Source organism: Acomys minous, assembly GCF_964271855.1.
Source record: "Acomys minous genome assembly, chromosome: 12".
In the NCBI taxonomy this organism is placed as follows: domain Eukaryota; kingdom Metazoa; phylum Chordata; class Mammalia; order Rodentia; family Muridae; genus Acomys; species Acomys minous.
Window position 1 is genome coordinate 90,354,127 of NC_140493.1, and position 11,708 is coordinate 90,365,834.

The 11,708-nt window shown below is 49.8% G+C and overlaps 1 protein-coding gene across 1 annotated transcript; it reads left to right on the forward strand.

Annotated features, from left to right (window-relative positions):
- The first annotated feature begins 2,989 nt into the window (after positions 1-2,989).
- Positions 2,990-6,172, forward strand: RPL19 (ribosomal protein L19). The gene is made up of 6 exons (XM_084751136.1): positions 2,990-3,135; positions 3,884-3,990; positions 4,351-4,473; positions 5,006-5,126; positions 5,589-5,699; positions 5,965-6,172. Exons 1-6 carry the CDS (start codon positions 3,131-3,133, stop codon positions 6,086-6,088), a joined length of 591 nt encoding a protein of 196 aa, XP_084607262.1. The 5' UTR covers positions 2,990-3,130; the 3' UTR covers positions 6,089-6,172.
- Positions 6,173-11,708: the final 5,536 nt, after the last annotated feature.

Here is an 11,708-nt window from a genome sequence, read left to right on the forward strand (position 1 = left end):
CTTTACTTTAGGGCACTTGACCTTGACAAGGCTCCAACTCCTCAGCTCTCTATGGAGCAGAGAACTGAGTAGAGAAAAGAGAAAATAGTCCACTTGCCACGAATGACCCCTGCACTGCGTCGTACAGCAGCATTCCCGGAACTCCAGCCATCTCTGTTGGTGTTGTGGAGTTTGGTTGGTTGGTTGGTTGTTTTTGGTTTTTCGAGACAGTGTCTCTCTGCGTAGCCTTGACTGTCCGGGACTGCTTTGTTGATCAGGCTGGCCTCAAACTCAGAGAGGTCCACCTGCCTCTGCCTCCAATAGTGCTGGTATGACAGGCGTGCACCACCACACCCGGTAAATGTGTAGCCCAGGCTGGCCTCGACCTTGTGATCCTCCTGCCTCCGCCCCCTTCAGCAAATCCTACCGGTGTGTGCTACCACAACCAGCTAAGTTGTAAAACGAAATAGTTTGTTTGTTTGTTGTATTTAACTTGATTGATTGATTGATTGATTTGAGATAGGCTTTCACTAGGCCCTGTCTGGCCTAGAACTCACTCCATAGACCAGGCTGGCCATGAACTTACAGAAATCTGCGTTTCATCTGCCTCCTGAACACTGAGGTTAAGGTGTGCACCACCAACAAAATGACTTAAAAAGAAAAAAGATTTATTGATTTAAAAAAAAAAAGATGAATTTATTATGTATAACAGTATTCTGCCTCTGCACACCAGAAGAGGGCACCGGATCTCATTATAGGTGGTTGTAAGCCACCATGTACTTGCTGGGAATTGAACTACAAGATCTTTGGAAGAGCAGCCTGTGCTCTTAACCTCTGAACCATCTCTCCAGCCACAAAATGATGGTTTTTTTTTTGAAGTTATATTTTTGTAGGGAGTACATGGGCATGTTTCTTGCCCTGCCCCCTTTCTATTAACTCTCAGCTCTTTTAACATGCCTAGAAAATTCAGGGGAAGAAAACAGAAACCAAGCACGAGGCATAGACCTATACTTACAATCCTATCACTGGAGAGAAGGTAGCAGCTCCATAGCAGGACCTTGTCTCCAAAATGAGCAGAGAAGAAGAGAAAGACAGACTCCTGAAGCAAGGACGGACGAGAGCCAGAACCCTGATCTAGAACTTCGGTGAGGTTTTGTTGGGTTGTTTGGTTTTGTTGTTGTCGTTGTTTAGTTTTATTTTATGTGCATTGGTATGTAGGCGTCAGATCGCTTGGAACTTGAGTTACAGACGGATAAAGCTGCCATGTGGTTGCTGGGGATTTAACCCAGGTTTTTCGGAAGAGCAGACAGTGCGCTTAACCACTGAGCCATCTTTCCAACACCCCCACCCCCACTTTGGTTGGGTCTTGTTGTTGTTTTGTTTTAGTTTTTTTTTTTTTTTTTTTTTTTTTTTGGTTTTTTGAGACAGGGTTTCTCTATGTAGTCTTGGCTGCTCTGGACTCACTTTGTAGACCAGGCTGGCCTCGAACTCACAGCGATCCGCCTGCCTCTGCCTCCCGAGTGCTGGGATTAAAGGCGTGCGCCACCACACCCGGCTTTGTTTTAGTTTTTCAAGACAGGGTTTCTCTGTATAGCCTTGGCTGTCCTGGACTCACTTTGTAGACCAGGCTGGCCTCAAACTCACAAAGATCTGTCTGCCTCTGCCTCTGGAGTGCTGGGATTACAGGCTTGAGCCACTACGCCTGGCAGTTGGGTTTTTTTTGTTTTTTGTTTTTTTTTTTTTGAGACAAGGTCTCTATTATGTAATCCTGGCTGTTTCTGGAATTCTCTGTGCAGACCAGGCTGGCCTCAAACTCACTGAGATCGCCCTGCCTGTCCCTCCTGAGTGCTAGGATTAAAAGCATGCACTACTGTACCCACAGCTCTGACCTAGGACTTTGTTGCTGTTTTTTTTGTTGTTGTTTTGTTTTGTTTTGTTTTGTATTTTGTTTCAAGACTGGGTTTCTCTGTGTAACATAAGCCCTGGCTGGCTGTCCAGGACTTGCTTTGTAGATCAGGCAGGCCTTGTACTCACAGAGATCTACCTGCCATTGCCTCTCAAGATTGTTAAAGGCGTGTAGCACCATGTTGGCCACAATTTTTTTTTAAAGAGGGGTTTATTTTTATTCATGTGCTAGAGACACTGGCAGTTGGGAACCACCAGGTATGGGTGTTGGAAACCCAACTGCAGTGGTCTGGTGGAGCAGCAAGTACTCAAGCCTGGGCCATGTCTCCAGTCCCACAGCACGTTTTTCTTTCTTTTCTTTTCTTCTTTTTTTCTTTTTAATTCAGGGCTTCGGTAATTCCAGGATGGCCTTATTCAAGGGAGGAAGCCAGCCGCTCTCCTCCAGATCAAGTAACTTTTGCACCCCAGAACATTCTCCTTGGGACTTTCACTCCCAAAGCCGTTGGACTTTCTGGTTTCCTTTGATAACCATTTTCTCAGCGGATGTAATTGTCATGTGCTGGGCTTGCTACAGTAGACTGAGCCATAACGAGATTGGTCCCGCTTGCTTGTGCTGACGCCTTTGTAAAAAGTAGATGCATATGATTTTCACAAGTGGATGACAGAAATATTAGGATTAGGTCCAGACTACAATGGAGGGAAATTGAGGCGCCCAGAGATTAGGGATTTGCAGTGCACACCAGTTCTGACTCTATGAGAGTCAAAGCGGAGTAGCGTTTCCTTGCTCCCTGCTGTCATTACTCTCTACCGCTTTTTTCGCTAATTCTCTCCCAGATAGAATGATAATTTTCCACAGACGACAGGGCACCTCTGCAAAGACTAGGCCACACCAGCCAAGCCCTCCTCACTCCGCCTGCGCGATTTAGCGTGACTTCCGGCCACCCGGTACCCACGTGATCAAATACCCTCACTGCGCATGTGTGCCGACGAGTTGGACCGAACCACTTTGCCCGACGAAAGGGATATGCCTTTTGTGTTTTTAAAGTTTAAAACCGATCCTCGACCTTGAACATCCATGATAGCCAATTTTTAGAAAGGACGTAAGTGAGTGTGATGGGGAGGAAGACGAAAGCGCCTAGCGGAAGTGCAGATGAGCTTGGAGTAAGGCTTGGGCTCTCCCCTTCGCAGATAATGGGAGGAGCCCGCGCCGGGCGAGCTCTTTCCTTTCGCAGCTGCGTCCGCAGCCATGAGGTGAGCGCGCCTGGCTCTCGGTTCCCGGCCGACGGGGCCGGCGGGGCTTGGCGGGGATCGGGGCCGCGACCCCGGATGGCAAAGGGGAGCGGGAGGCGGGTGTGATGTGGCCGCGCCCGGAGCGCGGGGAGGACGCGAGGACGGCCGGCCCGGGGAGGGTGGATTGCGGGACGCCCAGGCCCGGGAAGGCCCCCCGCGGCCTCTGCTCTCCGCCCCGCTCGCGTCGTGGGCGAGCACGCGGGGAGAGCGGCGGCGACTGGGCAGTGAGTGGCTCCCTGCGCGCCTGAGGCGTAGTGGACCTTTGGCCATGTGACGTGGGGGCAAGTCTCGGGCAAGCCCGGGCTCCTGCCGAGGTGAGGCGCGAGGCTGGCTTCCACCCGGACGGTGTAGCAAGCTGGAAGGACGGCTGGACGCGTTTAGTACTGTGACAAAAGAGGCCGCCAGAAAGCAAAGGGCTGCGCCTGTTTTCCTGGGTAAACAGGTTATGTCACAGCCCTGGTCCTTAATACTAAAGCCTTCCCACAACCAAGTAATCGGAAGGGCTTAAGCCCCCTCTTTAGATCTCAAATGGCTAAGGAGTAGTTTGGACCTACGATTTCTTCCATCGTGTCTACATATTAATGTGTATTTTGTTCGTTTCCTTTAAAAAAACATTAAGACTTGGGGAAAGTTTCGTTGGGGTGTTTGTTATTGCCTGTAAGTGGCTCCTGGGGGCCTAATGGTGCGTTTTGTGTTTTGTGTACCCCAGTATGCTCAGGCTACAGAAGAGGCTTGCCTCTAGTGTCCTCCGCTGCGGGAAAAAGAAGGTCTGGTTGGATCCCAATGAGACCAACGAAATCGCCAATGCCAACTCCCGTGAGTATGGTCCCTCGCCCTCACCGCCTACCTGCATCAGATGAGTGACAACACAAACGTGTCGTTTTTTGTTTTTTGTTTTTTTTTAATGGACCTAAGAAGACTGGAGTTCTAGGGAGACTATAAAAGGTCCTATAACTGGTTGGAGGCTGTTGAGAGATTAAGGACTAGAATGTTGTTGGATGAGTCTTGGGGCATAAGCAGAATCTTGGGACTTTTTTTTTGTTTGTTTTTAACGACAGGTATTCCAGGATTTTAGCTCCTTTTGAGAGTGTTGGGTCAAGGATAAAAGCGATGTCTCTCTATTTGAGTTTGTGGCTGGCCCTTTGCTAACTAAACAGGTGTGTTGTACTTTCCCAGGTCAACAAATCAGGAAGCTGATAAAAGATGGGCTGATCATCCGGAAACCTGTGACAGTCCATTCCCGGGCTCGGTGCCGGAAAAACACCTTGGCTCGCCGGAAGGGCAGGCATATGGGCATAGGTGAGCATGGTCCTCCCTTTCCTCGGCCTCTTAAATAGTGGGTACAGAGATCTAGCTCAGTGGTAGAGCACTCACTCACCTAGCATGTTTAAGAATGTGGCCTCCGGTCAGTCATTGTCAAAGACTGTTGAAGTCTACATTAACACTGCCTGGTGGACCTTGTGCTGTTATTTTACTATGTGGTATCTTTGGCAAGGATACAAGTTGGCACTGACTGTTCTGCGGTTTATACTGGGTATTTTCTGGCTGAGAGTTTGGGGACACTTCTCATGCAGAGGATGAGAGAATGTTCCCATATAGTTTTGGGGAACCACTTTTTAGGCCATTAAAGGGAAAAGGGTCACACTCTAAAGCCACCAGCATGTCCAGTCGTAACCACATGCTTAGCTAAAGCAGGTGGCTCTCAGTGTCCAGGCCAGCTTTGGTGCTGGCCCTCAGCCACCAAAGAGGAGAAATTGTTAGGTTTGCTGGGGCAGCCTCCTGTACAGCTCTGACTGGCCAGCCTAGAGTCTGATTCCTGATTGTCGCCCAGGGAAGCGGAAGGGTACCGCCAACGCCCGCATGCCCGAGAAGGTGACCTGGATGAGGAGGATGAGGATCCTGCGCCGGCTCCTGAGGAGATACCGAGAATCTAAGAAGATTGACCGCCATATGTAAGCCCACCTTCTGGTGGCTTTGTCTTGTTTGTTTGTTTTTTGTTTTGTTTTTTGAAACAGGGTTTCTTTTGTGATCCTGGCTGTCCTGGACTCATTTTGTAGGCCAGGCTGGCCTTGAACTTGGATTAAAGGAGTACAGCTCCCACCACGCCCAGCCTTGATGGCTTTTTTCATCCATCTCAGTGACTCTGGGTAGAGAGTCTTACCAATGAAGTTGTGCGATTCTCATGGGCTGCTTAGTTTGTTTTCCCCTTGCACCATCCCAATAGCCCAGGATTTGAATTTGCTGGGCAAGTTCTGTGTAGGAGCTGCCCCCAAAAGCCTTGGTTTGGGAAAAGTGGTCCCATAGTTACACGGAAGAGGAAAGAAACAGGCTTAGTGACCTTGGGGAAAGGAACAGCCCACCGGAACCGCCTTCTGCTCCCTTGCTAAGCAGAGCATGTGTCCCTCTCCCCGCAGGTACCACAGCCTGTACCTGAAGGTCAAGGGGAACGTGTTCAAAAACAAGCGGATCCTCATGGAGCACATCCACAAGCTGAAGGCAGACAAGGCCCGCAAGAAGCTCCTGGCGTAAGTTTCTTCAAGCATTATGGGGGGGGCGGGGCAGGACAGGACAGAATGGTCTCACCGAACTAAAAGACCTACTACCCTGTGCTACTTGTGAGCAGCTTTTAGTAACATGGTTGCCTGTCCAGGCGCAGGCATACGTACCCCCTTCTCCCCCTGCCCCCCCCTTCCTGTACTGGCTGGTGGGGCTCTGAGGGTTTAGAAGTCTGGGGGTGTCCCTAGCTGTTCATCTGTGCCCAACTGACCGACCTTCTCTTCCTTGTCCTAGTGACCAGGCTGAGGCTCGCAGGTCTAAGACCAAGGAAGCACGCAAGCGCCGGGAGGAGCGCCTCCAGGCCAAGAAGGAGGAGATCATCAAGACCCTGTCCAAGGAGGAGGAAACCAAGAAATGAAGCTTCCCTCGTGTCTGTACATAGTGGCCTGGCTGTGGCCTCACGTGGATCAGTCATTAAAATAAAACAAGCCTTTGTCTGTTGCCCTCTTTACCTGCATTAATGACTTGAGAGGTCCAGAGCTGGCCACAGGAGCCTGGATGTCAACCATGTCTTAGGTCTTGTGGACCATTCACAGGAGGGTATTTTTAACCTTGTTTTTGTGGGTTGGGTCAACTTAGAAGGGGTGCAAGGAAGGTGGGCGTGGTGGCGCACGCCTGTAATCCCAGCACTCAGAGGAAGTCGGATCGCCGTGAGTTCGAGGCCAGCCTGGTCTACAAAGTGACTCCAGGACAGCCAAGGCTACACAGAGAGTTGTCTCAAAAAACCAAAAAAAAAAAAAAAAAAAGATCTGCAGCACTCCGGAGGCAGAGGCACGCAGCCTGGTCTACAAAGTGAGTCTAGGGCAGCCAAGGCTACACAGAGAAACCCTGTCTCGGAAAAAAAAAAAAAAGATGCAAGGAGTGGCTTCTGCCCACTCGTTCAAAATAGTGTTGTTTCAGAACTGACCTTTATGGGCCTGTGGCATTTTAATACCTGGGCTTCTAGCACCTGATTTAAAGAAACTCAAGGCCAGCCTGGCTTCAGTTAGAACCAAGTGGAAGCTGGCTCAGCACGCCCATCTGTTGAAAGGGCAAAGTTAACATGGCCTCTGGGGGCACAGGTTGGAGATGGCTTGGTGGATAGTTGTGCTTGCTGGCAAACGTGAGTGTAAAACAACAAAAACACCAAGAAACTGGCTTCAGCATATTAGGGCAGATTGAGGGGTTTACTTATTTCTGAAATTCATAGGCATAAATTCATGCATCCATTCTCCAGGCTGAGGCTTAGAGCATCCATCTGGCAGCCCGCCTGAGGGCCGACTCCTCAACATGCTGGAATGCCCTTGTTCATTCCACTGCTTGAAGCCTGCCTTTGGGCCTTTGGATTTTGGGGGGGGGGCGGTTTCAAGAGAGGGTCTCTCTGTGTTAGCCATGGCTGTCCTGGACTCGCTTTGTATACAGGCTGGCCTCGAACTCACAGTGATCCACCTGCCTCTGCCTCCCCAGTGCTAGGATTAAAGGCATGTACCACCAGGACAGGCCACTTTAAGTCCTGGTATTTACCCACATACCTATATTAGTAACTGCTAGCTGCTACTTGATTTACATCTATACAATATGACAAAGCAGGGTCAACCACCTCCATTTTGTGGGTGACATGAAGTGACAGAAGCAATGAGGCGAACTGGAGTTGCGTGGGCTGAGGCAGTTCAGCCTGATTCCCAGGTGCTAAGACCGCTTCCAGGGGGAGAGTGGCAAAACGGACAAGTCCACCCTGAGCTCTGCTTTACAGGTTGGGTCCACCTTAGACTGGTAAACTTGCGGCCTCTTTGCCCGTCACTCTTGCCCTCCTAGGGTGACTGCTCAGCAGCAGAGCCTTTTAAGGGGGATGTGGAGTGATGGGAAAGACAAGTGGAGGTCTGCAGAGGCACAGGGACCAATAGACCGCAGCTTTGCCCCCTGTATATCCAGTTCTGGGCAGGGTAGGAACTGGGTGGTAGACAGCTATATAGAGCCCAAGCTCAGAAACACAGGGCCAACTCCCCATCCGGCCATGTGCAAGGCCGGACATAAAGGGATGCTGACTTCTGGGCTCCTTTGTCCATTTGCTACCTTGGGCTCTTGCTGTTAAGACTTTCCTAATAGTAAAGCTTTTCAGGACCTGGAAGAAGAGTATGGCCTTGGCTAAGCTCTCAGCTTAGTACTGACATATCTCCAGCCCAACTCAGGGAAAAGGTGGTGGAGACCACCCGGTTGGGACCACTCTGCCTTCCTTCTAAGGGAATGCAATGGAAGCAGACGGGTGTTCCTGGGCCTTGGTTCCAATCCCGGCCAGCAGGTGGTGCTGCTTGCTCACTGGTGGTTGCTGTATTTGTATTTGTATTCTCTGGCTTCACTGGGTTTTTTTTGTTTTTTTGTTTTGTTTTGTTTTGTTTTGTTTTTTGGTTGACATTGGGTTATTTTGAAAGGTTATGATGGTTTGTTTTAATGTCAACTTGCCACAAGTTAGAATCAACCGAGTAGGGACCCTCACCTGAAGAATTCTGATTGCCTTAATAATAGATGGGACGAAGACCCGCCCCCCTCAAGTGTGGGTGGCACCCTTGAGAAACTGCCCAGATAGAAAAGGGCCACAGCAGAAAGGAAAAGTATTCTTCTGCCTGTTTGGTCTTTCCTCTTCTCATCAAGTTAATTTACCCTGCTGCTGCTGCTACCTTCATGGATGCAAGCACCAGGCTACCATCACCAACTAAGAACCAACAGCTCTTTAGGAACTAGGTTTTCAGCTGGGAGTGGTGGCGCACACCTGTAATCCCAGCACTCAGGAGGCAGACGCAGGTGGGTTGCTGTGAGTTCGAGGACAACCTGGTCTACAAAGTGAGTCTAGGACAGCCAAGGCTATACAGAGAAACCCTGTCTTGAAAAAGAAAAGGGGGGGGCGGCCTGTGGAGAGATAGCTCAGAGGTTAAGAGCACTGTCTGTTCTTCCAAAGGTCCTGAGTTCAATTCCCAGCAACCACACGGTGGCTCACAACCATCTATAATGAGATCCGGTGCCCTCTTCCCGCATGCAGGCACACATGTGGGCAGAATACTGTATAAATAATAAATAAGAAAAGAAAAAAGAAAAACAAAAAATGAAACAAAACAAAGCTAGGTTTTCAGTGTCAGAGTGGAACCGCTGAGGCGCCCAGCCTTACATCACGAACCACATTCACTTATGGTCTCTGCTTCCATTCCTAACCCCGGGCTCCCTACCCTAAATTCTTGCCCTGGCTTCCCTTGCTGATGAGCTACATAAACCCTGTCGTTGGTCACTGTCTCTCACAGCAACAGTGGAGCAAAGTAAGCAAAGATGGAGGGGCAATCAACCAGCTGAGGAGTCTCCCCTCTGGAAAACCTTGGTTTCACTGACTCACTGACTTCTTGGTCCACTCATGACAGACCATGCTCTGCCACTGAGCTACACTCTATCCCACTGTCATTTTTTTCCCTTGACCTTCCTCATCGAAGGCCTGAAGGTATGTCGCTCCTACCATGGGCTCTGACCCTTTTTTTGTTTTTGTTTTTCCAAGACAGGGTCTCTGTGTAGCCTTGGCTGCCCTGGACTTGCTTTGTAGACCAGGCTGGCCTCAAACTCACAGCGATCTGCCTGCCTCTGCCTCCCGAGTGCTGGGATTAAAGGTGTGCACCACCATGCCCAGCAGGCTCTGACACTTTTACAGGAAAATACATGATGGGAGTCTAATTGTCAGGGAGCCTCAAGCATAAAGAAACCCTAAATATCCATCGAATCCACACTAGGCCCTAGGAATCCAATCAACTTAGCACTGAACTGTAGCTCTACAGCATAATGTGTACTCAGCATGATGGCCAGCCCCTGAAGATGTGCACTTCCATTCAAGACTGTGTGACCTGGTGCTGCAGAGATCGGAAGCAGTTTAGAGCATTTGCTGCTGTTCCTGAGGACTTGAGTTCAGTTCCTGGAGCCCACACTAGGCAGCTCACAGCCACCTGGAGCCCACACTAGGCAGCTCACAGCCACCTGGAATTCCAGCTCCAGGGCTGCTAGTGCGTTCTGTCCTTCAGGGGCACCCACACACACAAATCAAAAATTAAAACAAAACTTCAAGGGCTGGAGAGATGGCTCAGAGGTTAAGAGCACTGTCTGTTCTTACAAAGGTCCTGAGTTCAATTCCCAGCAACCACATGGTGGCTCACAACCATCTGTAATGGAATCTGATTCCCTCTTCTGGTGTGTATGAAAACAGAACACTCACCAGGTGGTGGTGGTACACACCTTTAATCCCAGCACTCCGGAGGCAGAGGCAGGAGGATCTCTGTGAGTTTGAGGATGGCCAGGCCTACACACAGAAAAACCCTGTCTTTAAAAAAAAAAAAAAAAAGGATATGACTAGCCAGGCTGGTAGTGCATGTAATCTCAGCACTCAGGAGCCTGATTGCTCAAAGTCAGGCTACATAGCAAAGCAGAAACAAATATAGAGCCGTTCCCATCACATAACTTTATGCATCTTTCTAAGGGGCTCACTCTCTTCAGATAAACAGGTAAAGACCCTTGAAGGAAAAGATACACCTGTTTTTATTATGATCTCAAGTGTGGGATAGTCTTGTGAGAACAGGTGATGTTAATCCACTAGAAAACCAACCACCTCATGCGGGAGCCTGATTGCTGCCAGCTGAAAAGGTCTGTGAACAGACTCTGGAAGGAGATATATAAATGAGCCCAAAACTGGAGGCGGGGCCTTTGGAGACTTGGGATAGTTTTGGCTGTTTATCACTCCACTTTGAGACTGTGCTAGAGAGAACCGCTGGAGGGAAGGCTTCAGGGCTCCGGGCTCCTGCTGAGGTCCCAGATTCTGGTTACTCCAGGTTCCAGCAGAAGAAATCCTGCCTGGCAATGCCAGGAGAATTGTTCTTTGGAACTGATATCCTTACGGTTTTGTTATTCTTTAATCCTCTTTTCCTATTGTTTCGGTTAGTTGGATTATAAAGGATGTACGCTCAGTTAATAAGTTCGTAATAAAATATATTGGTTAAGAAAACTGAGCCTGGGCTGGAGAGATGATGGCTCAGTGGTTAAGAGCACTGCCTGCTCTTCCAGAGGTCCTGAGTTCAATTCCCAGCAACCACATGGTGGCTCACAACCATCTGTAATGTAATCTAATGCCCTGTTCTGGCCTCCAGGTATACAAGCAGACAGAGAGCACTGTATACATAATAATGAATAAATAAGTCTTAAAAAAAAACTGAGCCTACACACCCTGAGCAAACCCAACTCACTCTCCCCTCCCTCCTTCCCTCCCTTTCACTGCCCCCTCCACCACCTGAGAAATGGTTTCTCTGTGTAGCCCTGGCCGTCCTGGAACTCACCCTGTAGACCAGGCTGGTCTCAAACTCAGAGATCCATCTGCCTCTGCCTCCCGAGTGCGGAGATTAAAGGCGTGCGCCACCATCACCAGGCTACCCAACTCGTTTTCTAGACTAGGAAACCAAGGCCTCCATAACTTCCCAGAACCTGGGCATTGTCTAGTTGCCAGTACCACCCCAGTCCAGGCTCCCAGCTGTAGGACACAGAATGGAGACAGAGCTGTACACTGTGAGCTGCACCAGGGCTAGGAAAGTGGGGCTGGCTTTGGCCTCCTCCCTGGTGGCACAGTGAAGCTGAGACAGGGGCGAGCCAGGCCATCATCTCTCATAAAGCACAAGAGACTGAGTCTATTCTGTTTTGTTTTTAGTTTTAAGAGACAGGGTCTCTCTGTGTAGCCTTGGCTGTCCTGGACTCGCTTTGTAGACCAGGCTGGCCTCGAACTCACAGCGATCCGCCTGCCTCTGCCTCCCGAGTGCTGGGATTAAAGCCGTGCGCCACCACTGCCTGGCAAGAGACTTGAGTCTAGAAAGGCACAGCTAGCTGCCCTCCTTGAGTGTCTCAGCAGGTCCCTAGTTGGTCTAAACCCTAGGAGGCGGAAGAGAAGGGCATGCGTTAGCAGGGTGCTGGGATTACACAGAGAGCCGGCTGAC

Coding starts and splice junctions, on each gene's coding strand:
- RPL19 (XM_084751136.1), top strand. Junction 3,991..4,350: donor AATCGCCAATGCCAACTCCC/GTGAGTATGGTC, acceptor GTACTTTCCCAG/GTCAACAAATCAGGAAGCTG. Junction 5,127..5,588: donor AAGAAGATTGACCGCCATAT/GTAAGCCCACCT, acceptor CTCTCCCCGCAG/GTACCACAGCCTGTACCTGA.